This window comes from Capra hircus, chromosome 2 (assembly GCF_001704415.2).
Source record: "Capra hircus breed San Clemente chromosome 2, ASM170441v1, whole genome shotgun sequence".
In the NCBI taxonomy this organism is placed as follows: Eukaryota; Metazoa; Chordata; class Mammalia; order Artiodactyla; family Bovidae; genus Capra; species Capra hircus.
Window position 1 is genome coordinate 31,317,101 of NC_030809.1, and position 26,917 is coordinate 31,344,017.

Consider the following 26,917-nt stretch of genomic DNA (forward strand, 5'->3'; position numbering starts at 1 on the left):
AGCAGAGACATTACTTTGTCAACAAAGGTCTGTCTAGTCAAAGCTATGGTTTTTCCAGTGGTCATGTATGGATGTGAGAGTTGGACTATAATTGATGCTTTTGAACTGTGGTGTTGGAGAAGACTCTTGAGAGTCCCTTGGACTGCAAGGAGATTCAACCAGTCCATCCTAAAGGAGATCAGTCCTGGCTGTTCATTGGAAGGACTGATGTTGAAGCTGAAACTCCAGTACTTTGGCCACCTCATGCGAAGAGTTGACTCATTTGAAAAGACCCTGATGCTGGGAAAGATTGAGGGCAGGAGGAGAAGGGGGTGACATAAGATGAGATGGTTGGATGGCCTCACCAATTCAATGGACATGGGTTTGGATGGACTCCGGGGGTGATGGACAGGGAGGCCTGGTGTGCTGCAGTTCGTGGGGTCGCAAAGAGTTGGACACAGCTGAACAATTGAACTGATGTGATCAAACAGCAGCCTCTGCTCTATGTTAATCACTCTTAGAAAAATACTTAAGTTCCTGTTTGGGAGGAAATGATAGTAAAATTTAGGTAGACCATTTGTCCTCTGGAAGCTTCCAGCAAGATTACTCGTTGTTAAAGACAAATGTGGTCAGTGGAACAGCGGTCAAAGTTAAAGAATAAAATGCAAAGCTGGGAGTGAGACAGTGTGAGGCAACCTCAGGTGGCCCAAGGGAGAGCCCTGGCAGGAGTTCTCTCCCAGGCCTTTGGTCCTGGATTTTCTCCAGACAACCACAGGTAGTTCTTATGTCAGTGGGTGATGAGGAATCCAAAGTCCTGATTATTCATGGAGATCTGGGGCCCCAACAGGGAATTCAGCGGCAGGATAAACCAGCAGGTGCAGCCTCAGCTGCTAATCCCACAATCCCTCAGAAAGACAGAAGCAGCATCTCATGCCGCTTAAGCTTAGGTGTTCGGGTGGACTTTCTGAAGAGCTCTGACCCTGCGGGGAAGTCAGGAGCAGGAAATTGATAATGGTGATTAATAGGAAGCAGTCATCAAAGGCCAGGTTTGACCCCAGAAAGCAGCAAGGTCAGCGTCTTCCTCGTTATTCCCTGAGACTGGAGCTTACAGCGGATGTGACCCTCAGCCCAGACTGTGCTGAGATCAGAGAGCCTGAACAGCAGTGAGGGGGCTGGGTGGCCCCCAAAGAGCCCCTCTCTCAACTGCAGTGGTCTGGGAGCCCAGGAAAGGGTCAGTCCAACCACAAATCCTTTCAGCTTTACATCCAAGATCTATCCAGATTCCAACCACTCACTTCCTTCACACTGCTCCCTGTTCAACCACACCCCAGAGCATCCCTCGTGGTCAGTGGCTAGAGCTCAGTAGCCCCTCCTACCAACTGGTCCCTCTGCTCATCCTTCCCGATCTATTTTCTACAATCAAACTGGGTGATCTTTTCAAAATATAATCAGACTGCCTCACACGCCTGCTCAAAACCAGTCAGTGACTTCATGTTCAGGATGAAATTAAAAAATCAACCCGTCACCAGGACCCAGAAGGGCTACGCCATTTGGACTCGGTCTCTCTCTTCAATGTCATCGCCTTACTCTTCCCATGTGCTACTCCTCCCCTCTCTAAAGCTGTGGTGCCAACACAGGAGCTGCCAGACACAAGTGGTCACTGGAAACGTGGATATTCAGACTAAGATGTGCTGGTATGAGTGTCAAACATACACTGGATTTTGAAGACTTGGTATGAAAAAAAAGAATGAAAAGGTTCAGACTTCCCTGGTGGTACAGGGGACAAGAACCCACCTGCCAATGCAGGGGACATTGGTTCCGATCCCTGGCCTGGGAAGACTTCACGTGCCTCAGAGAAGCTAAACCCGTGTGCCACAACCACTGAGCCTGAGCTCTTAAGGCCCATGAGTCGCCATTACTGAGCCTGTGTGCCACAATTACTGAAGCCCACGAGCCAAGATCCCATGCTCTGCAACAAGCGAAGGCACCACAATGAAAAACCCACACATTACAACAAAGAGTAGCCCCTGATGGCCACAACTAGACAAAGCCTGTGCAAAAGTAATGAAGACCTAGTGGAGCACCCCCCCCAAAAAAAGAATGAAAAGTTTCTTAATTTTTTAATAGTGATTATGTTGAAATGACCGTACCTTGACTGTACTAGGTTAAAGTATTACTAAGTTGGTCCTTCTTTGTTTTTAAAAATGCTCTTCAGAAAATTAAAATCAAATATGTGCCTTATGTCTTGTTTCTATTGGACGGTGTTACTTTACACCAGGGGTTGGCAAACCATGGTCTGTGGTCTAAATTCTGCTCACTGCCTGTTTCTGTAGGGTCTGTGAACCAAGTCCAGTTTTCACATTTTTAAATGGTTGAAAATAGAAGAATGGTAATTCATGACATATGAAAATTATATGAAGTACAGAATTCAGTGTCTGGAATAGAGTTTTATTGGAAAAGAGCCATAGTCGCTTGTTTCCGGATCGTCCATGGCTGATTCTGCACCACAGCAGCACAGCTGAGTGGTTCCAACACAAACATCCTGACCCATAAAGGCAAAATTAATTACTCTCTGGCTATTTATAGAAAAAGCTTGTCAACCCCTGCTCTACACACTTAGCTTATTTTACCTTTCTTCATAGAAAAATACTGCCTCTCCTGTTAATATGATAACCTTGGCAAAAGCGTGTACTTTCCTTCTTTGTTTAGTGAACTCCTGTCAGCACCTACAACAGGGCCTGGCACATATTAAGTGCTCTATAAATATTTGCTGAATCAATACATTTAAAAAAATCTAGATTTCAGGGGCTGTGGAGGAAGCACCTTGTTAATTAAAGAACATGATTCACCATTACTACAACCTACTATCTGTTTCTCGGTAGGTCAAGCTAAGATTAATTAAGACCCAGGCAAACCCACACATAATGAAAGGAAATGCTGACACTTGGCCTGGTAACCCACTGGGCTTGGAGACAGAGACCAACACTGAAGTAAGGACGAGAGGAGCATACACTTCAAAAAAAATAAAAAGCCTTTCGTTATTTTAATAAATGCCATGATTTTTAATGCTTTTCCCCCCTCCTCTTATAGAGGAGAGGTAAAGCTGTCCCAGTTATCAAAAAATTCAAATTTCTTCTTCTTCACTGGGCTGCCCATCAATGTGCTTTCATCCAGCGTGTCTCCCGTGTCCTGGGAACCTGGATCAAAGGACTCTGCTGCCTCCAGGAGCTCCATGTCGCTTCCATCTTCCTCGAAGGACTTCTGGAATAGGTCGTAGATCTTCTGCTGCTTTGAGTCCTTCATCAGAGGAATAAAAGACATCAGTAACCAGGCATCAACATTGACTTTTCCTCCACCTCTGTGGGACCAGCTCAGTAAACTATTTATCACTCGAGCAGCCTTACTGCCTTCATGTCTGGCTTCTTCTCTACTGCTTGTTGGGGGAAAAAAAAAAGAAATGGTTGTGAAAGCAACAAAGGACCTGCTCGCACACTAATTTATGTTGGGAATGCTTCTCCCTTCTAAATCACAAATCGCTATCTCAATGATGAAATAGCTCCCAAGCTCTCACTTCCTCCAAGGCCTTTTTCCACGAAGAGGTTAGTTAAACTGCTAAGTCAACTCCCAAATCAGTGTGTTCAGCCATGGTTTATACCTAATTTTCAGAGTGGTTATAAAACACACACTTGACGTACTGATAAGTAGATACATGCACCCATTTCTGACTACCCTAAAGTTACAATGATTACACCTGTGCCTATGTGCTGATGACAACAGTGTAGGGCTAAAATCACACCCAGTGGTTATGACCACAACACACGACGGGCTCGTTCTCACCCCTCTGCTGACCTCTTCTCTGTCTCAGCTCCCAGGCCTGACCATCATTCAACCCAGACGCACATATTCAGTATCTCCAGTGACTTCCCACAGGTCCATAAAACCAAGCCTGTCTAAAAACCACAGCCATCTCTCACCTTAATCCTACATCTCCGAACCAGCTCCTGTTCCCTGGTTTTGATGGTCTCCCACTTCTCACCCAGTCCCCCAGGCTTGTGATCACGGGGGTGTCCTGACTCCATATCTCACACATCAAGGTTGGCTTCTCCCTCTGATCCCTCCTAGGTACCTTGCAGGCAGTTTGTTTACTTGGGCCACATGGCTCTGTACCTGCCTGGACCTGAAACGGTTTCACTGCACTTCCTGCCTCAGGCCTCTTCCCACATCACCTGCCCACAGGTCTGGCCCAGGCCTGATTTTTCCCTCTAGACTGCCCTCTACTAAGATTCTCCTGTCACGTCACTGGGCACCCTGTGTCTACCTCACCAAGTCTGCTTCCAGGCCCTAGCAGGTCTCAACCCGACTAGCCACTCTTTCTTTGCTTTTATGAAAGCCTTCCACGGTGATGCTAAGTTCTTAAAAACTGATCCTGCAAGGACTCTAGATTATTCAGTAACCTGTGCCCTATGTTCGCTCGCCATTCAGGATCCCAAATATTCAGATGGGACATGACATTAAAGGTAATTAAGATCAGGCTCACAGCAGCCATGTGCCCCCCTCTACGATAACCTTCATCAAGCTTTTGTCTGGGCAACTGAAAGTCAAGGAAATGCTGCTCACAAGGCAGCCTACTCCAGATAGAAGTAGCTGTCCATGTTCATTGGCATCTGTGATGGCAAAGCTCTGTGCTAATCTGGAGCACACACAAAGGGAAGCAAATTCTAAGATCAGACAAATATTTCACTTCCCCTCTCAGCAGGCAGGCAGACATGACCTTTTTTGCTTTTGGCTCCTATACGAGGAGGCAACATTTTCTTGTCCTAACAGTTTATAAAGTTTTCAGTTTTAATTACTAATCAAAATAAATATTGAAAAACTCCGTTGTATTATCTTGCATTTGTACTTTTAGGCAGAAATTCTTAATTAATTCAGAGCAACTGAGGGTCAGGCCAGTATAAATAAATGATTAGAAATAAACCTATTCTTATTAGTTGAGAATCCTTTAAAAATAAGGCTCTTTCTTTTTAAAGGGCAAATAATAAGCAAGGCTCTGTCAAAACAGTCATCATTCAACTGAATTAGAGAGTTCTTTAAAAAGTTTAAAAATAAAGTTGTTTTTTAAAATTGGCTTATTAACTGTAAAGATAATTTATATTATAATTTATATCTCCCCCGAGTATCATTTATCCCAATAATTACATCCTGAAAAAAGAATTTAGTTTGAAGTAAATGTAAAGATCACACCCTCAGACAAGTCTTAGAATCACCTACAAGACTGTGTCGATTTAAACTCAGCTTTGATGCTCAGTGATGCCACAGGAAGAAGGCACCTCAGTTTTCTGAAGAGCAAGGCTGCCTTTCAGCACAAGGCTCAGCCCTCTGTCCAAGTTCACTCTTTAGAAACAATCCTCTCAGGACCTCCTGAATTCTCACCTTCCTCATCAACCACCTGAGCAGGTGAATGGAGACCAGCCCTGGGAGTCTTCGCACCTCTCACTCCTCTCTTCCTTGTTTCACGGAAATGGAGGAAGAAGGACCGTGGCCGCCATGGGGCTGGAGAGCTAGGCCAGGGCAGGCCTGCTGGGCCCAGGCTGTTCTCGCCAGAGGCAAACAGATCTCTCAGCCCTTCTGACAAGGCCCAGCCGGTCACGGAAGGATGCTCATGGGCCTCTTACTCTCCTTGATAATAATAGAGGCCGTCACACAGGGAATGCTGGCCAAGCCCGGAAGCCTTCTGCCTTGAGCTGGCTTCATGTGACCCGTGACTGTGGGCCAGCTTGTGTGAAAGTGAAAGTGTTAGTCACTCAGCCGTGTCCAACTCTTGGCAACCCCATGGACTGTAGCCCACCAGGCTGCTCTGTGTATGGAATTCTCCAGGCAAGAATATTGGAGTGGGTAAACAGAGATTTGCAGGGCAGCTGTGGGCTAGTCTTACTCCTATGCAAATCTCTGTTCACCGCTTTATAAAACGAGGAGACACTGAGAATAAAATGCAGCTACAGAGGGGAAAATATGTACATGAAAGCAACACCCTATGTGAAACACTCCCCATTGTGGCCTGGGGACATGTTCTGGTGGCCAGCCTGCTGAGTGGTGCTATGTACTTTTTGCAACAATTTAGCAGTTTGCACCTGGAGTTTTTTGTCAGTTTGGCCTGATGGCAGCACTTGGAGGCCCTGGTTTTGGGAGGATCTAGGAGGGTATGTGAAAAGCAGCAGGAGTTAATGTCAGCACTTCTCCATAAAGGGATGCACACATGGATTGACCTGAGAACAACTGTAGCTATTTATTTCGGCTCTCAGTCTGGGGGAGATTCCAGGAGTGATTCACACCTTCCTATTCCAAACCTCAGGATGCCCCAGTGCAGGGAGCCATGGGCTGGTGTTACCTTGTAGAAGTAATCTGTGGCTTCTGTCATTTCTGAAAAATTAGTCTCAGAGAGCCCGGCTTCACCCAGAACTTTAATCTTCTCTTGAATCAGGGGCCTGTTGGGGAAGAAAGGAGCTGCAGTGCATGGACCCAGCAGACTGATTACAAGACCAACCCCCCGAGCTTATGGGACAGCTTACTGTCTCACATCTCTGCAGCTCTCCAGGCACGAATACCCATTCTGAAACACCTTCTTCCTGTCTATTGTAAACCAACCAAGTCAGGGCTCAGACATCAGACTCAAAGCTCTTTCTGCTGGGAGATGTGTATGAAATAAATGCCATTACAACACAATTTTGGACCTTGTGCTGTTATGAGCTGCCTGAATAACAAATCCACTAACAGAGACAGGGAAGAAGAAGCAAGCCACACACAAAGTAAAGGTCAGATGCCTCAGTCATCATGCTAGAAACAGAGGTAGGCAGTGGAAACAAATAAGATAATCAAGAAACTTATTATCAGGAAGGGAGAAATGGAACTGGGAGAGAGCATTTTGAGATCTTTCTCTTAGGTAATGGATATGAAACTCCATAGAGTTGAAAATTTTATCCCAGTTCTGCTAAGAAAGCACTGCATGACCCAAGTGAGCCACTTTCTTTGGTTGGCCCAGCAGCAGCACTGAAATTGTGGCCTTACAGTACCAGCGACATCACGAGGGGACAATGGGGGTGTTTCCTGTCTAAGCAAGAGCCTTCACATCTGGGAACAGAGTGTTTTACAAATAAAATTTCACCTACATTTCATCCCAGTAAGTTCTCCTCCCTTTTCTCAGGTCAGTGGGAAGAAGCCAAGTACTCATTCCTGCAAGGTTTCCGCATTTCCCCCACCCTCCTCCAGTCACAGTAATGCTGCAAAGGGGCCAGACAGGGTCATGATGAAAGGGGGAGGGCACTACCAGTGAGTCTTCTGTGCGGGGCCCTGGAGAGCTCCCGCAAAGTAGAGGCTCTCAGGGAGTAAAGAAAATACATCACTGGTGTCAAGCCCAACTGCTGGGCCAGCCAGCGGCCTCACCAGAGGTAGTCATCAGCCGTGCCTCTCGCCACCAGGTAGTGGATGCTCACGGAGCTCAACTGTCCGATGCGGTGCACCCGGTCCTCAGCCTGCATCAGTACCTGCGGGGCGTGGGGAGGGATGGAGGCAGGTCAAGCCTGCTCGGGCCATCACAGCCTTGCCTCCTCACAGTGTGTCACACGGCTGGGGGCCTGCGAGCCTCTGCCCACAAACAACCTGTCATCTGACAAAAGGGGGAGGCAAACACAGCACTGGGCAACACGGGGAACTCAATCTGTAGCTGCGGCTGTGGATAGCTCCCCAGGGCTGGGCCCGGTGCTGGGCACTGTGGACGGAGGCTGAGCTGCAGCTCTGCCACCAGCCGTGACAAAGGGGACCCGGCATACTTTCTGTCCTCCTCCATGGAATGAAAAGTTATCTTCTAAATAGATAAAAATACTGTACCTCGGCAGAGGCCAGATAGGATCGGGGGTAGGGTGGCTTTTTCATACCGTGGTAAACCCTACGACGAACAATGAAACCCACCAGCCGAGGTTTCTATTCTATGAAGCCTTCTGCCTCTAAGCCCCCCATCGTCATTGTTATGGCCGTTGCCAGGGTGTGGCAGTGAGAGCCACACCCAGTCAGGATGTCAGGAGGGAAAGACCTTCTTTCTGGAGTTGAGGAGAAAACTTTACAAGTCCCAACAAATGTCTTCCGTCTGTCGCCACAGTAGTCAGCTCATCAGATAAGGCCAGTGGGCACTGTGGCCATGTCCAGGGAACACCCACTGTGGTCTCCCTGCTGTGGCTCCATCACTAAAGTGGCTCCCCGGGGTGGTGGATAAAAGGGGCTCAGGGTGGGAAGGCAGAGGCCTGGGACGGGGGCTGCCATGTGCTCCCCTTAAGTGACAGCTATGCTATCTGAGCGTCTTCAGGGAGAGATGGATCCGGAGGTTCCTTCAGAACGTCAGCCTACCCACTGATAATCAGATGGAGTCGATAATCCTGCTACAAAGCAGGGGCTGTGAAGACCTAAGATCTGTTTATGAAGCTGACGGACAACCAGGGGCCATGACGCTAGCACCAGGGACAGCGCACACAAGCCCCGCCTCTCGCCTCCCCCACCGCCCGGACGCGGGCCCCTCACCCCCGGGTTCCAAAACAGCTCCCCGAACACCACCAGGTCAGCCGAGGAGAAGGTGAGGCCCATGTTGGCGGCGGTGATGGACAGCACGGCCACGGCGGGGCTCGGGGACAACTGAAACTGCTGGCAGAGGTCCTCGCGGTCGGCCGAGGAGGTGGAGCCGTCGATACGGATGTGTTGCACGCGCTACAGGAACAGGGGGAGAGGTGGTTGGGCAGGGGTGCGCAGAGAACCGCGCTGCTGGGGCTCCGAGCTCCAACAGGCGTCCTCTGAACTGCTTTCCGAGCTTTTTTCTGGCCTTTCCATTCAAACTGAACCTTGTGTTGACAGAACTGTAGGTTTGCGTGTGTTATTAAGTAATAAAACAGAGGGATTCCTTGTCCATTACCCCAGTGATAATATTGGTAAAAGTTGAAGTATTGTTAGTCATTGGGCTGTGTTCAACTCTTTGCAACCCCATGGACTATAGCCCACCAGGCTCCCCAGTCCATGGAATTATCCAGAGTTCTCCCGAATACTGGAGTGGGTAGCCATTCCCTTCTCCAGGGGATCTTCCCCACCCAGGGATCAAACCTAGATCTCCTGCATTGCAGTCAGATTCTTTACCATCTGGGCCACCAGGGAAGCCTGATATTGGTAAAACTATAGCATAATATTATACCCAGGAGACTGACTTTGACACAATCCACTGGCCATATTCAATTTTCCATTTTACTAAGACTCATGTATATGTGTTCTATACAGTTTTATCCCACATGTGGGTTTTCACATATCTGCCTTCACAGTGGAGACAGTGAATGGTTCTAACCACACAGGGATGCTCCGTGGCCCTTTTATAGCTCTGCCCACTTCCCTCCTGCTTCCCTCTCACCCTACTAATCTGGCCTGCATTTTTAAAATGTTCCATGTCAGAAATGCTATATAGAGTCAAACACTATGTAAACTCTGGGCTGTGGTCTCTACTCAGCATCATTGCCCAGAGACTCATCCCAGTCATTGCATGTACAGACAGATCACATGTACCTATAATTATACCTCATGATTGCAGCCATGCAATTAAAAGATGCTTACTCCTTGGAAGAAAAGTTATGACCAACCTAGATAGCATATTGAAAAGCAGAGACATTACTTTGCCAACACAGGTCCATCTAGTCAAGGCTACGGTTTTTCCTGTGGTCATGTATGGATGTGAGAGTTGGACTGTAAAGAAGGCTGAGCACTGAAGAATTGATGCTTTTGAACTGTGGTGTTGGAGAAGACTCTTGAGAGTCCCTTGGACTGCAAGGAGACCCAACCAGTCCATTCTGAAGGAGATCAGCCCTGGGATTTCTTTGGAGGGAATGATGCTAAAGCTGAAGATCCAGTACTTTGGCCACCTCATGTGAAGGGTAGACTCACTGGAAAAGACTCTGATGCTGGGAGGGATTGGGGGCAGGAGGAGAAGGGGACGACCGAGGATGAGATGGCTGGATGGCATCACGGACTCGATGGACGTGAGTCTGAGTGAACTCCGGGAGTTGGTGATGGACAGGGAGGCCTGGCGTGCTGAGATTCATGGGGTCGCAAACAGTCGGACACGACTGAGCGACTGAACTAAACTGAACTGAAGGTTTCCCTGGTAGCTCAGACAGTACAGAATCTGCCTGCAATGCAGGAGACCTGGGTTCGATCCATGGGTCGGGAAGATGCCCTGGAGAAGGGAAAGGCCACCCACTCCAGTATTCTCACCTGGAGAATCCCATGGACAGGGGAGCCTGGTTGGCTACAGTCCATGGTGTTGCAAAGAGTTGGACACAACTGAGCAGCTAACACTTTCACTTTCAAAGCAATTAAAATTAAAAAAAAAAATTTTTAAGATGGGTTAAAACAAACATGTTCATGATTCTAAAAGCAAGAAAAATCCTTCAGAAAGTCTTCAGCAATGGTTCTGGAAAACTTCATCTCACTGCTTTGCTCAGATCTGACCTCTGCCTGCTCAAAACAACTCAGCAGCCAACGCACAAACAAGAAAAGCATCCTGTGCTGAATTTCCAAGGCTGCTTACCTTCCTCTCAAGCTCCTTAGTAATTGCATCCAGAACCACCTTATGGTGCGCAAACACAAGAAACTTCTCTCGTCCACTTTCTAGCAGGTCCAGGACATATTCGCTGCATTTAACAAAGACAACAATAAATTGAAAACATATGCAATCCGACTGAAGTTAGTTACTGAAAAGTGACTGCATTTATGGCAGACACCTTTGGGGTACCTGCCTCCCTGGCCCATCCACTCCCTCCTCTGAGAGCTGACCTTTCCCTCTCGCCCTCAGAAGGTGTAGGGAAGTCATCTTCTGCCATGTACAGAACTCTTCCATACGTTTTAAGTCATCTCCCAAACACAAATAAGTCAAAGAATCTTTATGTTTCATATGTTTCTGACAGGTTACTGAAACATTCTTATAACCTGAGATCATACTAGATAATTAACAGTTTTCACTTTGGCTGCTATTATCATTCAAGTGTGTTTTCAATAAAAACTGAAGTGCTGTCTATAGATCTGAAAATGCCTGGGCAGGGATTAAGAGATTCTTGACAGTAATCAAATTTCGGGCAATGTAGTATTGAGAAGTAAGTAGGAAATGGCAACCTACTGTAGTATTCTTGCCTGGGAAATTCCATGGACAGAGGAGGGACAGAGGAGCCTGGGGGACAGAGGAGGCATGTCGCAAACACCACTGAGCATGTACACACACACGTGTACTCATACTCAGGAGATGGGTCAGGCATAGCCCTCCAGCTCCCTCCACAGCAGACTGCATGCCAGGGCCTGCAGTTAAGGCAGTATTAAGTGAATTCTTTTCGAGGCCAAGGAATAGGGGGTGAAAAGGCCTTGTTTACAAGGTCTTTTTTCCTCCCTTTTTTTCTCTTCTCCATCCACTGTGGGTTTTTTAAACGACTTATTTTTTAAAAAATATTTTTATTCTTATTTACTTTTTGGCTGTGCCGTGGGACACATTGGATCTTAGTTCCCTGATCAGGAATTGATCCCACACCCCCTGCATTGGAAACTCAGAGTCTTAACCACTGGACCACCAGACAAGTCCCTATCCATTGCGTTGTTTTCTTGACTTTCTGCTCCTTATCTTTAGCTGTGGCCTTAAAGGAAGGCAGTGACCACCGAGAGCTGTAGGGAGGAGGGTCGCTCAGTCAGCAGACTGTAAGGCTTGCCCTGGCACTAACGCCCTGCAGAGAGTTCCCAATCTCAGTACAGGTCAAGGCTCCTGCACAGGCAGCAGGAAGGTGAGCCTCAGTAGACAGGACACACACATGGGTGTCTGGGCAGAGAACAGACACTGCTCTCCTTAGAGGGCAAATCTCTAAGGCTTCCTATCACAGTATGGGCAGGTGGTGAAAAGGTAAGTGGATGGTCTTAACATTTAAGAATTATTTTCAAAAAACACTATGGTCAACCATAGTATGGAGTTGAGTTCCATCTGTGAATTGTTGGTACTAATAGAATCTAATTAGTTTGAGAGACATAAAATTTGCCATGATATAAGCAAAAACATTTATTACTACATCATCAAAAAGTCACAAGGCCATAAAATCAACTTGCTCAGGCCATAAACACCACGGCCCCCAATTTTCCTAATGCTTTTCTCCCCTCTGCGTCTCAGACATGGTACTGCTGCTCTGCCTTCCTCGCATCCCTAGGCTATCAGGCTGGAAATATTTGCTAACCACAATAACCTTGGCTTTATATTGAAAGATGTCCATTAAAATGAAAACCAACAACAGCAAAAAAAAAAAAAAAAAGAAAGAAAGGAAGAAAGAAAAGCAACTATCATAGGAAACTGGAGTTTTAAGATTTATGATCTAATTTCTACTTACTAGCTGTGTGACTCTGAAGTTTAAAGATTTACATGAGATTTACTCAGTTTCTACAATTTAACTTATTCAACTTGTTTAACTGATCTCACGAAGAGGCTGTAAATCTGAAATGAGTTAACAGATGTCAGAACTGTTGGAAACTATAACTCACTATATAATTATCATAGGATTTTGAAAAACCATGTATTAGATATGTTAGGGACTGAATGTTTGTGTCCCTGCCCACTAGCTCATATGTTGAAATCCTAACCCCCAGTGTGATGGTTCGGGCTTCCTAGGTGGCCCTAATGGCAAAGAATCTGCCTACCGATGCAGGAGACGCAAGAGATGAGGGTTCAATACTTGGGTCAGGAAGATCCCCTGAGAAGGAAATGGCCACCCACTCCAGTATTCTTGCCAGGAGAATCCCATGGACAGAGGAGCCTGGTGGGCTACAGCCCACAGGGTCACAGAGTTGGACTGAAGACACTTAGCATGCGCATACACAACGTGATGGTATTGGGAGCTGGGGCCTATGGGAGGAGATGGAGCCAGTGTCCTTATAAAAGAGAGCCCCAGAGTACCCGCGCCCCTTCTGCAAGGGAGGACACAGCAAGAAGACTGCTGTCTACAAGCCAGGAAGAGAGCTCTCACCAGACTCTGCATCTGCCAGCACCTTGAATTTGGACTTCCTAGCCTCTAGGACTATGAGAAATACAAGTTTGTTAAGGCACATGGCCTATGATAGTTTTGTTATAGCAGCATAACCATACTAAGTCAAGGTCTAACCAAAGTTTCTTTACACGATGGAGAAATGACGAGATTTAAATTTCTAGGGGGAATGGGTGGCTCTGAGCCAGCACTCAAGGGACCCTGGGTTTTGTAGGTCACAAGCTGAGAGAGCAAAAGAAGGGCGGACACCCTTGCCATCTGTTATCCAGCGGCACGTGAGAAATGGGTTGGTGGGGGCAATTCTGGCTGGTGTCTGAGAGAGAAGTTTTCAGGCTATAAAAACCACACCTGGAGTTCATTAGTCTCATAGCAGTATCATAAATGAAAAGGTAGTACTACACATAGGGTAGTACCCAGAGGGTGAAGGAGGGCTGCCCAACACTCAGTGGTCCATGCGGAGAGCCTGCAATTGGAACAATGAGGTGAACTCACTCTCCAACCACATATGAGGATGCAGAGGGAGAGGCCAGGGAGGCTGGGCGATGCAGGGGCTGAGTGAGGGGCCGGGTAGGCTGCGTGGCTCAGTTTATCCACGAAACTTAACCCACACTAAATTCCTTTTATTGTAACCTAATCACTTGGACCATTATCCTGCCGGAGTCCCATACGAATGTTAAACAATAAAAATTAGGCAAGCTCCACGTCATTAGACTCGCTTCAAGCTTCTATCACAGTGATATGTGAAAAGCAGTGGGGGTTTCTTTCTCTAGCAAAAGCAGACAATTTTTTTCAAGTCACTGAATAATTTTAAGGACAGAATTCATCACTTCAGCTTTAGTTTAATAGGCGGAAGGAGACTCAATTGTGACAACAGCCACTTGCCCGTATCTTTTGAACAAACCCTGACATTCACTTTCTTTCTTATTTAGGGAAATGATGGCTGAAACATGTCTTTGGAGAAGACTAGAGACTCTCTGAAAGGCAGCTTCTAAGTCTTCTATGAAACCCCTAATTTCCTCCTACAGGCAAGTGAGCACAGTTCTCAGAAGAGGAACACTTCACTTCAGTGTTTGGGTTATTCTGCCCTCCTTGCAAGTGGCCTCAGCTCCACTTCCTTGGGTTAAGACATGATCACTCAGGGACCTCAGTCACATCCGGGAGGTGTTCCAGCTACAAGCCTACTTATGCCTCCTGAGCCATGAGGCTGTGATGCCTTAAACTGTATATTCAAGGCAACTAGGATTCAAGTCTCAGATGATAAAAAGTCTGCCTGAAATGCAGGAGACCCGGGTTCAATTCCTGAGTTGGGAAGATTCCCTGGAGAAGGGAATGGCTACCCATTCTAGTATTCTTGTCTGGAGAATTCCATGGACGGGGGAACCTGGTGGGCAACAGTCCATGGGGTCGCAAAGAGTCGGATATGACTGAGTGACTAACACAATCATTTCTTACAGAACAATAAAGCCATCCTGATGGACTAAGGTAACAGGTGTTTCTTTTTAAAAAAGAGAGAAGAGAGAAGCGACACTTGGTGACCACTTACATAACGGATGGGATTTTAGCTTCAGCTGTTCTGTTGAAGAAGAGAATGAGGGCTTCTTTTTGCTGCTGCTTCTGTGGAAAGAGAAAAGGGGGCTTTAAAGTCTCCCACTCTGAGAACTCTGCAACAGACTGATGTGATTATTGCCACCACGAGCTTTATAGGTCCCAATATCATGTGGCAGAGCCAAGAGTCCCTGACTTATCCGCTTGCTTTAGCCACGCTGCGGAACTGTCTGGACCCTGGGAGACATGGCGTTATGGCTCCCCCATCAGCCTTTGAGAGCTGTCATGAGAATCCAACGAGGCAAGGAACATACGAGCTCTTTGGAAGGACATCTCAGGTGGTACCTCAACATCCACACCAAGCTCAGGTGCTCAGCTGAAAGGCAGCCTCACTAAGCACGCTTGTTTACTACAGGTATTGCAGTCTGGTGACAACTTACACATGACACTGGTCCAAGAAGTTCCCCTAGTCCCTTCCTCCTGCCAAGCTGTGTCCATGCCCAGCTGACTGAGCTCACCTCTAAGATGTGCTGAATTAATTCCAACTGACACCCACTCTATTCGAGTATCATCTCAATACTCTCATTCATGTGTTTCTGGCTTGTCTCCCCATAAGGCAATTGACTTCCCTCGAGAAGAAACCATATTTTCTTTAGTGTTTGCATCTAAATAAATCCCACTAAGGAATGCTAACACCGGAGGTGCTTAAATAGTTTCATAATAATATGAGAGAACGTTTACTATCGCTCCTGGGCTCCCAGAGATGACAGGTACTCTCAGCGGCCTTGGTAGAGCCACCATCCTCTTCCAGTGTGGGTTTACAGATGCTCCCATGGTTTGGGCCTGGGCCCTGTGAGGCCAGTGACTGACACGGCAGCTCCCTCATGGGACAAGGAGATGACCCAGCAGTAATAACACCCATGGCCCCGAACTCACTATAACTCAGAGAAGCAGCCACAGCGGGACACACCTTAAATGACGGACACCACAAGACGAGGGGAAAAGCTACCTGGTCAAAATCGCTGTTTGGCTTTAAGCAGCATCTCTCGCTAGGTCTTGACGAGAAACAAGAAAAAGACCCAAGAACCACAGGAACCCATGGGGATCCTGCTACTGACGGGTTAGCGGTCCATTTCATTTTATACATGCATGTCATGGTGGTGGCCACCGTTGCCCCTACTTTGTGGCAGCAGTTCAGTTTACCAACTCAAACTTCCTCGGAACTCATGGCGAACGTGTGGTTCTCTGTGTGTGTCGGGGCGGCGGCGGGGCAGTGTCCATGTGCCTTGGCGGGGGGCAGTGTCCATGTGCCTTGTTTCTCAGCCTCAGGCGTGGTCAGGACTCCGATGAGGCTCCAGACACACGCCCAACTTTCCGTGTGTGGCCCATAAGCTCACATGGGGTCCACTCGTGCCCCTCAAAGGGTCCCCGGCAGCAGCTGAGGCTCTCCAACCGAATGCGTCCCTAGAAGGACATGCTGACGGGACAGTGTCCGGCTCCCATCTGGCGACCTCACCGGCAGTGCGCATGCCTCGAGCAGACTGCACCCCACTCAATTCACAAAATAAACCCCTGGGCCCCTTCAGATACTCCTGTCAGATCCTTCCCCCAACCCACACTTACTCCACATCTGCTATTAGAAAAGGAGAGGGCAAAACAGATGGAGAGATGGTAAAAAAAAAAAGCACTTTCAGAAACCTTGCCCTGAGATTTAACATGCCCAGAACTGATGTGGGTGTGAGAAAACAAACATCCTTATCACACATGGCTAGGAGGCTGCAGTCCATGGGGTCGGTGAGGGTCGGACACGACTGAGCGACTTCACTTTCACTTTTCACTTTCATGCATTGGAGAAGGAAATGGTAACCCACTCCAGTGTTCTTGCCAGGTATGGGGGGCGCCTGGTGGGCTGCCGTCTATGGGATCACACAGAGTCGGACATGACTGAAGGGACTTAGAAGCAGCAGCAGCAGCAGGGGAATGGTATACTGGGCTAACCCTTTTGGTCAGTATATAGCAAAAGTCTTCCAAATATGCCCATATCCTGTGATGTGTGTGTGTGAGTCACTCAGTAGTGTTCGACTCTTTGCAGCCCCATGGACTGTAGCCCGTCAGACTCCTCTGTCCATGGAATTATCCAGGCAAGAATACTGATATGGGTTACCATGACCTCCTCCAGGGGATGGTCCCGACCCAGGGATTGAACCCAGGCCTCCTGCACTGCGGGCAGATTTCTTTACCGTCTAAGCCACCAGGACTCCCTATCATGTGATACAGCAACTCAATCCTTAACATTTATCTTCAGGATAGAAATGGAGGTACACAAATTCAGATGTAAACCGCTTTTTCAGTGTAGTATCATTTAGAATAGTGAAAAACGGAAATAACTTAAATGTCCAACTACAAAGACTGATAAAATTATTATATAGACATGTGAGAAAGTATTCTGCAGTGTTCAAATTATTCTTGTTATTTAGTTGCTCAGTCACGTCCAACCCTTTTGCAACCACATGGACTGTAGCCCGCCGGGCTCCTCTGTTTCCCAGGCAAAGATACCGGAGAGGTTGCCATTTCCTTCTCCAGGGGATCTTCCCATCCCAGGGACCTAACCTGCCTCTCCTGCATTGAACAGGTGGGTCCTTTGCTGCTGAGCCACTGGGGAAAACCAGTCTTCAAATATTATGTTTTAAAAGAACACACAACAACACTGAAAAGTGCAGATACAGTTTTGTAACCTGCTTTCTTCCCTACTTGAGGTATGTTTATAAGACCCGAATTCTGCTTTTAAAATAACGTATGTTGCAATCTCATATCTTAATGGATACATATGGAATCTAGAAAAATGGTACTGATGAATCTATTTGCAGGGCAGGAACAGAGACACAGACATAGAGAATGAACTTGCGGACACTGTGGGGGAAGGAGAGGGCGGGATGAATTGAGAGAGTAGCACTGAAATATATACACTACCCTGGGTAAAATGGATAGCTAGCGGAAAGTTGGCATATAACACAAAGAGCTCAACCCTGTCTTCTGTGACAGTGTAGAGGGGTGGGATCGGGGTGGGAGGGAGGCACAAGAGGGAGGGGATACCTATGTACACTTATGGCTGATTCATGCTTTTGTGTGGCAGGAACCAATACATTATAAAGCAATTATCTTCCAATTGGTAAGCCTGGCATGCTACAGTCCAGGGGTTACAAACAGTTGGATACAACTTAGCGACTGAATGATAACAACTACCTCTTCCAATTAAAGATTAAAAAAAAAATACTCTGCTCATTACATACATAAGTTGTATGTATACTGATATATAAATAATAAATATTTTAAAGCAAAATACACATAGGTTTAATAGAAGAAAATACCCAAATGATATACGCCAAAATTATCAAAAGATGGGTCAATTTATTTTTTATAGTATAGTGATAAAAAACGTTTAATAAATGCTACATATTATAAGCACTTTTCTTTATCAGACTTTATACAGTAGGTATCTGCTGTATTTTTAATGTAGGAGAAATCAATAGTTTATCTTAAAAAAAAAAGAAGCTCCCCAAACTGAGTAGACATAATATTAGCCCAATAACTATCTTACTTCTTTTGCCAGCCCTGGACTGGGAAATTTTAAATAACCTGCATTCTTTGTTCCTGCCTCTTAGACTTTTATTAAATTAGATCCACTGGGGTTCTGAATTTCTTTCTCTGTGTGGGAATTTGAATGGACTGTCAAACGGCAGAAAGGTGAGCTGATACCATCCCCAGGAAGTCTGCGTGGACCAGTTCTATTTTTCTGCTCCTGGTCCTGCTGATCAAAAAACGGCTTTAGACAAAGGATGATTAGAGTTGGCTTTTCTTAGCCGGTGAAGAGCTATCTATTATTTCGGCTCAAAATGAGAAAAAGCTTTCGCTGTACGTTATGTTTTATAAATTGGCTGCTTCACCTTGGCTTCTGTGATTTAAAGCTTTTCAAAAGACGTGGTCCTCTGGATGGGAAGGTGTGAGGGAACAAAGAAAGAACCGCTTTTTGACAGGTTAGCAGTGCTTTGCTTGAACCACCATGTGTAAAATCGCTGGGAAACCTGGGGCTGCAGAGTCACTATTAAAAATGGGGGTGGTGGGGTCCTTTCTGCAGATTCACAGACTAAAACCACAAAACCATGATTCTCCAGTTTAACTCTTTCAATTCAGGATTTCGCAGCCAGTCAGGGCTTGGAAGGCATGTTGATGGCCATCTGGTCCAAGCCCTGCCAGACACTGGTTCTATTTTCTGGGTTAATTGGGGGGTGGACTGCTCCCAGTTGGCATGGTTTGCAATGCACTAAATCGGTGGCTTTATGGTAAGAAGGGTTCTGATGTTCTAAAGGCTCACGCTCATAAATTCATTTGCTACTTGGATTTTCCATTATAAAAAATGAGTTTACATTAAAGAAGACAAAAGAAAACGACATTTTTCAAGAATTTATCCTATCAAAAAGAATATAGTATCTTAGTACCATGCCGAAGGCAATCTTTATCTATTCAATTTCTCTCTCTTAAAGACAAACTTAAATTTCCCAAGACATCAAGGAAGCACAGAGCAATTCTCAAGCACTGTACTGAGAAGAACTCAAGGGCTCTTCTCCACTGGATTCTTGAAGAATTACAATGCAATTTAGGGTCTGTTTTCACAATCTGCAAAATAGCTTTAAGACTCTGGGGTGAAGAAGCAGTGACAATAATCACACAACAGGTGGGATTCAGAGCAACTGCCACCAACCCTTTGTACTTTTCCAGCACCAAGCCTAGGAGGCAGGTTGTGGCTTCCCTTTTCAGGGAAGAAAATATCAACAAATCCCAAAGAATTTAAGGGATCTGCATAGTCACGGGGAGTTATAAACATCCAATATTCCTGATTTCCATGGCTCAGCCTAGTCAATTTCACATCATCCCCTATTAATTCAGAAATCAAACATGCAGGTTACACCTGAAATCATAAGGGCCACTCACCTAACCATGCACACTGGCGTAAAGTTTAAAAAATCCTTTCAAACCTCGCTGCACTAAGTTCAAGATTCTCATACTTTTTTTTTTGGCTATTCTGCACAATTGACAGTTGCCTCTTGACCACTTAATATGACTTTCCTCCTCAATTCAAATCCCCACTGACTACTTTGCCAGTTGTCTACACTGGCTGTTCTCCATCTGGTTCGAGAGGTGAACTGGTACAGGCAAGGCTGTTCTCTGGAGACTCCCATGAAATACTGATAGACTCTCTTCCACCACACGTCCAAGGAACTAAAACACTTTATAAAGCTTTTTATAAACATTCATACCTTTGCATCTAAAAATAACATGCATCTGAATTTTTTCCATTTTTTTCCATTAATAGTATACATATATGTTCATTGGTTTTCTTGTTTGGTAGATTTCACTGATGGGCAAAAGTTAGCAGACTTGATAATGGCTTAAGAAAGTTTTAAGAAAAAGCTTAAAATCGAGAAAAAAATTTCCATTCATTGAGTTTTTATCTCACTGACACTGATTCTAGCAATAGAACATCTTAGTTCTTCTGGTAGTTCCATGGAAATATAATTTGAGAATCACTGGTCTGTATGTCCACAGTGATGTTATGGAACTTTATTTGAAAATTCCACAGCAAAGAGATTATGCCTGCTCATTTCCTCCAGGCCACACAGATTATTGTGTATAATATAGCATAAATTAAACACAGCTGGATAAGGTATTAATATCAGTGCAAAATCCTACACTGTTTCTTAAAAGCTACGAGCCAGTTTTGCTCATCACATGGGAAGATAACATTGAAAAAAAAGAATCACACATTCTGTCTCTTGTCATTTTATTTATTTTGTACTCTCCCAGGAGGCTGGTATCTCATTTAGATCTAAGTTTCTGTATACGGGGTAATACCAAGCCCAGATAATGCTTTATGATAATGTCAAAAAATGTCAATGACTGTTATTTTCTTGGGAATGAAAATTGCAAGGTTTTTATCCCATGAGGACAGAAACGGAGCTGGTATAGATTACTTTATAGCACTTAGCACAGTGTGACACTGAAGGCAGATACGAAATGAAAGTGTTTTGAGAAGATAAAGCTGCCGTAGTGCAAAGAGCCCTAACATACAGAGCCAACAGGCTTGGGGACAGCCTCAGCTCTGCCATGGAGTAGGTGTGAGACCTTGGTCGAATCCCAATCTCTGTGAACTTCAGTTTCCCTTTCAATAAAATGGAGGTGCCAACTTCCTGCCAACCATAAATGACTATAATAAGGACTAAAGGGTAAGAAGGTTTGAAAACTATGTTATATAAATGTTAATTTGTTACTTTGACTAAAGCAAGTGACATGGGATGGTCAGAGGGTTAACATGTACACCAAATACCCTTAGGACTAATTTCTAACAACTGTGACTAGAGAGAGGCACCCTCAAAATACACTAAATGCAAATTCCAACTTTCTTTGAGGCATTCAGAATATGTATCACCATCCTGTCATTCCCCTGGGGTTTATTTTTATGACTGTCCATCAACAGTGATCTACCCAAGGAGAAAGCTGAAAACTCATGAGAGATTTGGGAAGCAGACTAGATAGGCTGAAAAACAAAGCAGGCTCACCATCCCGGCCTTGGGAGGTAGGGAAAAGTTACAGAAAGACAACATCAGGGGACTCTGGTCACCCCAACGGCGCCCCTTCCTGAGAAGGAACGGCAGTGCCCACGTGGACTTCCAAATCCCCATCTGCTGCCCCGACTCACAGTTTTGTCCTTGGTGGTCATCTCCTTGGCGGCGGCATCCAGGGCAGCTCTGGTCCTGGCGTTGATCTGGCCTGGGGCGACCACCACCATCTTGCGCTGCTTGGCTGGGAGCTGGGAGAGGACGTCGCCCTTGAGGCGTCGCAGCATGACCGCCTCCTCCAGCAGGAGCTTCAGCTCCCCCAGGTTGGAGGAGCCCGAGTAGTCCCATCCCCAGGGCTGCTGTGGAGGCAGAACCGAGACACAGCCCATGAGACTCCTCAGGACCTGGGGACGGGCTGTGACCCCCAGGGACGACTTCCTCACAACATTCTCTTCCCCTGGCTTTGTTCACAGAACTTCAATTGGCTTTGAGGGATGACTCAAACCTCCAGGAAGACAAATGAGAAACAGGAAGGGAATAGGAAGAAACAAAGTTGGGAATGAGGTGAACCAAAAATGTGTATCATCAGTTCAGTTCAGTCGCTCAGTCGTGTCCGACTCTTTGTGACCCCATGAAGCGCAGCACGCCAGGCCTCCCTGTCCATCACCAACTCCCGGAGTTCACTCAGACTCACGTCCATCGAGTCCGTGATGCCATCCAGCCATCTCATCCTCGGTCGTCCCCTTCTTCTCCTGCCCCCAATCCCTCCCAGCATCAGAGTCTTTTCCAATGAGTCAACTCTTCTCAAGAGGTGGCCAAAGTACTGGAGTTTCAGCATTAGCATCATTCCTTCCAAAGAAATCCCAGGGCTGATCTCCTTCAGAATAGACATGGCATCCCACAATTTGGTGTTAAGCTTTCTAGCAGCAAAGGGAAAATGCCACGTGGTTTGGTGCCCGTTATATTCAAGAACAAGCGAGAGGGACTCCCCTGGTGGTCCAGTGGCCAAGACTCCTTGCATCCAATGCTAGAGGCCTGGGTGTGATTCCTGGTTAGGAAACTAGATGCTGCAACTAAGACCTGACTGAACCAAACAAATAAATATTAAAAAGAAAAAAGAACAAACCAGATATTCAGCTTGTCAGGCTCTTCCTATACATCAAATGCAGAAAGACTCTTCCTCAGGGCTTCCCCCACAGAGCCCACTGCCCAAAGTAAGAGACGATGCTGTGATATCTTTATTTGGTGGGGTTAACAGGGATTTATTTACAAAGCTGTTCTTCCCCAGTGTGGGTTTCACCAAGCATGACCTGGTGGCTGCCATCACAGTGGTCACAGTGGTGGGGGCAGAAGGGGAGAACCCAGAACACAGGTGCAGCCGCATCTGGTTGAAACCAGCGGTGGGTTTTAGAGTACCCAGGCCGTCTTTCATAAAAATGGTTCCTTCACCAGCAGCTCACAGGCAGCAGCGAGTGAGAATGCCTACTCGCTGCCATACAGCTGGAGGGGACGTTACCAATTAAAAACCCTGCCCTTTGCTAACAATCTTACCAGAAATAGGACTGACTTCTACGGTCTTGTAGAAAATGAGGGAGCTGGGGCGCCTGTTGCCTTAGGGTTTCAGCTGCTCATTTTCCCTCATGCCTCACCCCACCCAGTACTGTGAACCGCTGTGGGCAGGGGCTAGGCTTGCTCATTTTTGAGGGCCAGTGGACCTAGTATAATGGTGGAGATGTGGCAGGTGTCCTTTGCTAAACTGGGAACAGGAAGAGACAGCCAAAGGTAGAGAAATAAAATGATCAAAAACTGCTTCTTTCTTTTTATAAAAAAATGCTCTGAAATCAACTGGAAGTTCTCAGCAAATGCCTTCACACCATGGGGTTGAAAATGAGCTCAGTATGGGGCATTCTCTTCAGTGGCTTCTTTTATTGCAAGAATCTGGCCACAATTTAAAAAAAAACAAATGTAGATCTGGCCTACTGGCTGCATTATATAAAAATCATGCCAGGAACAAATGGATATCATAATTAATTTAGATATCATGCTCCAACATTCTAATATTATCAGCTTTTAATCTTGCAGGTTAAAAGCTGATAATACCAAAGGTTTTAATATACGGAATAACTACATTTCAGCAAGCTTTTTACTGAAAACTTATCAGGGCGCAGGCATTGGTCTAAGTGGAAGGAAGGATATAAAGACGGGGAAGGTACTAACTTTGTTTTCTTGGTTGCTGGGGCAGCAAGGAGGAGGGAAAGGGTGAATTTGAGGATGTGAAGGACTGCGGAGATGGTGGCCTGGAACACAGGGAGAGATGGCATGGTGGTAAAGGCAATGAACTCTGCTTCTAGCTCCTACCACCCCTGGCTCAACAAGGCACTATCAGGGACCAGACTGTGGAGGAGGAGAGGATCCTTTGCAGAAAGCGGATCGCTTGCAAAGAGGACAGAGGTACAAATCACACATGGGAGTTTTGAGTGATCAAGACAACCGTGTCCAATCTAATTTGGACTGATCCACAGGGAAACTTAGTTAAAGAAGTGTACAGCTTTAAGTATATTCAAGGACAGAAATTTCTTGCCTCAGTGACCAGCTAAAAATGGTGTGTAATTAACTTTGCCAGGCTCCACAAGTTACACGATAAGTACTTTGTTTGAATATAAGTGGATATTTTCAAAGTACTTGAAAAGCTTTTCTCTTTTCAGGAAGTATTTTAAAATAAGGCAGATGATCGTTTTTATGTCATGAACTTGCACAGCAAGGCTCTTCTCTCTCAGTTGGCGTGGCAGGCAGCCACTTCTCCAGACTGTCAGGGCCAGCCGTGCAAACAGCAGCTTGGCATATCTGTGATTTGGTCACCAAACAGGAATCCTTGAGGTCTGAAGTAACAAGGCTTTGAGTCCAGTTCGAGCCTCTGTGACAGGGGCACCACCCACAAGAAAGAAGCCGGCATGAGAATGAGTAATTAACTAAGGGGGATGTCTGACGGCTTCCTTGGTGGCTCAGACAGTAAAGGGGCAAGTTTGGCATCCAACTTTTTTTTTCACTCTTTTATTTCCCACATCATTAATTTTTTTCTTCAATTTTAAAAAAATTGAGGTTTTAGAAATCATGATAGCATTTGTGTTTATAAGGTTTGCTCTGCCCTTTTTGGAAAAGAGGAGCTGTGTGGACTGCGGCCCCAGGGGCAGCCGCTTCTCTGGCTCTGTATTCACAGACAAATAATCGGTAGGTCAGAGGCTTCCAGCCTGCGGACCAGACACGGTTCACCATCACGAGTCAACATCTGAGCCAAGGTGCACTGCTGCGAGCCCGTCAGGCCAGCCTGAGACCACGCCCCCCACTCCACCTGTTCAAAGGCTTCCTCTGTCTTCTGTGCACCAAGCAGGGGGGCCCTTGGCTTCACCTGAGCTCACTTCAGTGTCCTCCAGTCGGGCAAGAGCTGCAGGCTCTTGGAGATCCAGGCACCTGTGCACCACCCACTGGTCGCTTTACCAGAAAATACTATCGAGCATTAGAACTAGGAGGGGCTGCTCTTGTCTAATAGAAGACACTCCAAGGCCAGAGTGAGGGGTGAAGTGGAGCTAAAATCTGAATCCAGCTCCGTGGCTGGTCCCTTCTGACCACGCCATGGCCGAAAAGAAGGAACAAGAAGGAAAGTGTGACTGTTGTATTTAAAATGGATAACCAACAAAAACCTATTGCACAGCACATGGAACTCTGCTCAATGTTATCAGCCTGGATGGGAGGGGGAATTTGGGGGGGGATGGATACGTGTATATGTATGGCTGAGTCCCTTCACTGTTCACCTGAAACTATCACGACATTGTTAATTGGCTATACCCCAATACAGATGGTTTTTTAGTGTTCAAAAATAATAAAATAAAAAAGAAAAGTGTGACAATCAGGGTGAAGGGTGGGTGGGGAAGAGAGGGAACGGAGAATAAATACCCGCTTGGCACCACAGTAGCGAAGTCCAAAGGCATGGAACTGAGGGAAGAAGGTTGGCTTGACGGCAAGGATCTGTGTGTAGAGCTCCGCCGGCCGGGACATTGCTGGTGTGCCTGACAGTAAGATCACCCTCTTGGCAACCTAGAACACAAAGAGCCAAAGGTGCTGAGGCACACAGAGGACACGCAGGGCATGTCCCCAGCACCCTCTCACTAGGAGCTGGAGCCGATGACCCTGGAACAGTATATTCCGTGGAATCCAGCAGGAAGCAAGACCTTTGCTTCCTGGCATTCTGATCGTAGGTGCTTCCCAAGTTCACTCGTCTTAGATCCAAGGCAGATGTAGATTCCAAACACACTAAGACTGGCGTCACTCCAGGGCTCTGTGTGGCATCAGCCTGGGAACTCTAGGTGAAGGTACCACGATCAGAGAGAGAGCGCAAGTGTGCTCCGAGAACCTCATGGTTGGATCCCTGTAAGAGGCTGGGCATCATCTTCTAAGCTGCCTTGGCCAAGCCCTTGGTCCACATCTATTTAAGCACTAGCCCCTTGCACTGTGTTCTGTCTTGTCTGACTCCCTCAACTAGACTGCAAACTTCTTGAAATCAAGGACTGAGCTGGGTTCCCTTTGATTTCCTGTAGCACAGTGGCTGGCACAAAGTAAGCACTCAGTAGGTAATCACTGTATGCCAAAAAACATTCACAAGGAAGCTAACCAGTGTCCTAGGGATGGCAGAGTAAACATGAAGAATCCAGCATTGGAAGAGGAAGCATGGGAGACTGTAGCAGCTCTGAACTTTTTCCAGGATGGATTTCTGACATCCAAGCAGAACCTGTGATCAGACAATGGCACCTAGGACCAGCCCTTTCGCACTCCCAGGAGGAAGAATCTGCAATGGCCTGTGTACTAAGCCTCGATTTGATTTTCTTTAGAGGAAAACAGAAAAAACAACAGAAAAAAGTGTCACTAACCCAGCTGCACAATGCTTTGAGCCTGGATATCCCTGACTCAAGTTCATTTTGCAGTTAATAAGGACTTTAAAAGGTGGGACCTGGATCCATCTCCCCTAAACGCAGTCCAGGCCTGTAGCAGGCTGCTCAGCCAAAGGCAGAATGGGTCTAAATAGTTGGTTGATTCCAATGACAGGCTTCAGATTCCTCATTACCCTGACATCCACCTGACCCAAGGAGATCAGACCCCAAATCCTACTTCTTACTCAGATGAGAAAGAGGGTAAGAGAAAAAAGAAAAAAAAAAAGAGAGAGAGAGAGAGACACTCCCCACTGGATTAGAATGCAGAATGGTCAAAGATCACTGGAGGTACAATCCATTTCAGCTCTGGGAAGGGACCCTACTGTGGGGCTCAGTTGTCTAGAAACAGCTTGCTAGCCACTGTAACCTTGAGTTAATGACAGCAGCGTAAGGCAATTGCATGCAGTCAATCACCTAGGGGAGGAAATTAGGTTTTCAGATGGATACACGGTCTCATAAAAATAAATAAATAAAGGTGCAACAGAGGGAAGAAAAATAATTCTTTATAAATATACAATATATACCTTTCTCAAGATGCACTTCTGCCCTCTGAGCAATCACCAATACCTAATTCCATTATGACAGGAGAGCTATGAATTTCTCCAGCTATAATTTTCCACAGTTCAATTACCCAGGCCTTCTAATTTCCTGCAAGGTTTGATGTAGATTCATTAAAATAACAATGAGCTTCTTGAATGACGCCTGTAGCATCGCT

At 46.2% G+C, this 26,917-nt stretch overlaps 1 protein-coding gene across 3 annotated transcripts in view; it reads right to left on the minus strand.

Moving 5' to 3' along the window:
- SMARCAL1 (SWI/SNF related, matrix associated, actin dependent regulator of chromatin, subfamily a like 1) overlaps nucleotides 2,407-26,917 on the minus strand; it is a 53,774-nt gene continuing 29,263 nt past the window's right edge. Inside the window, exons 11-18 of one of the 3 annotated variants that reach the window (XM_005676519.3) lie at nucleotides 25,172-25,312; nucleotides 21,361-21,579; nucleotides 14,605-14,675; nucleotides 10,586-10,688; nucleotides 8,545-8,727; nucleotides 7,417-7,517; nucleotides 6,365-6,461; nucleotides 2,407-3,276 (exon numbers count right to left, since the gene is read on the minus strand). In XM_005676519.3, coding sequence (XP_005676576.2) covers nucleotides 3,064-3,276; nucleotides 6,365-6,461; nucleotides 7,417-7,517; nucleotides 8,545-8,727; nucleotides 10,586-10,688; nucleotides 14,605-14,675; nucleotides 21,361-21,579; nucleotides 25,172-25,312 — 1,128 coding nt within the window. In that variant the 3' untranslated portion in view covers nucleotides 2,407-3,063. The remainder of the gene's footprint in view (nucleotides 3,277-6,364; nucleotides 6,462-7,416; nucleotides 7,518-8,544; nucleotides 8,728-10,585; nucleotides 10,689-14,604; nucleotides 14,676-21,360; nucleotides 21,580-25,171; nucleotides 25,313-26,917) is intronic. The other 2 variants (XM_018059723.1, XM_018059724.1) reach the window with 2 other exon arrangements.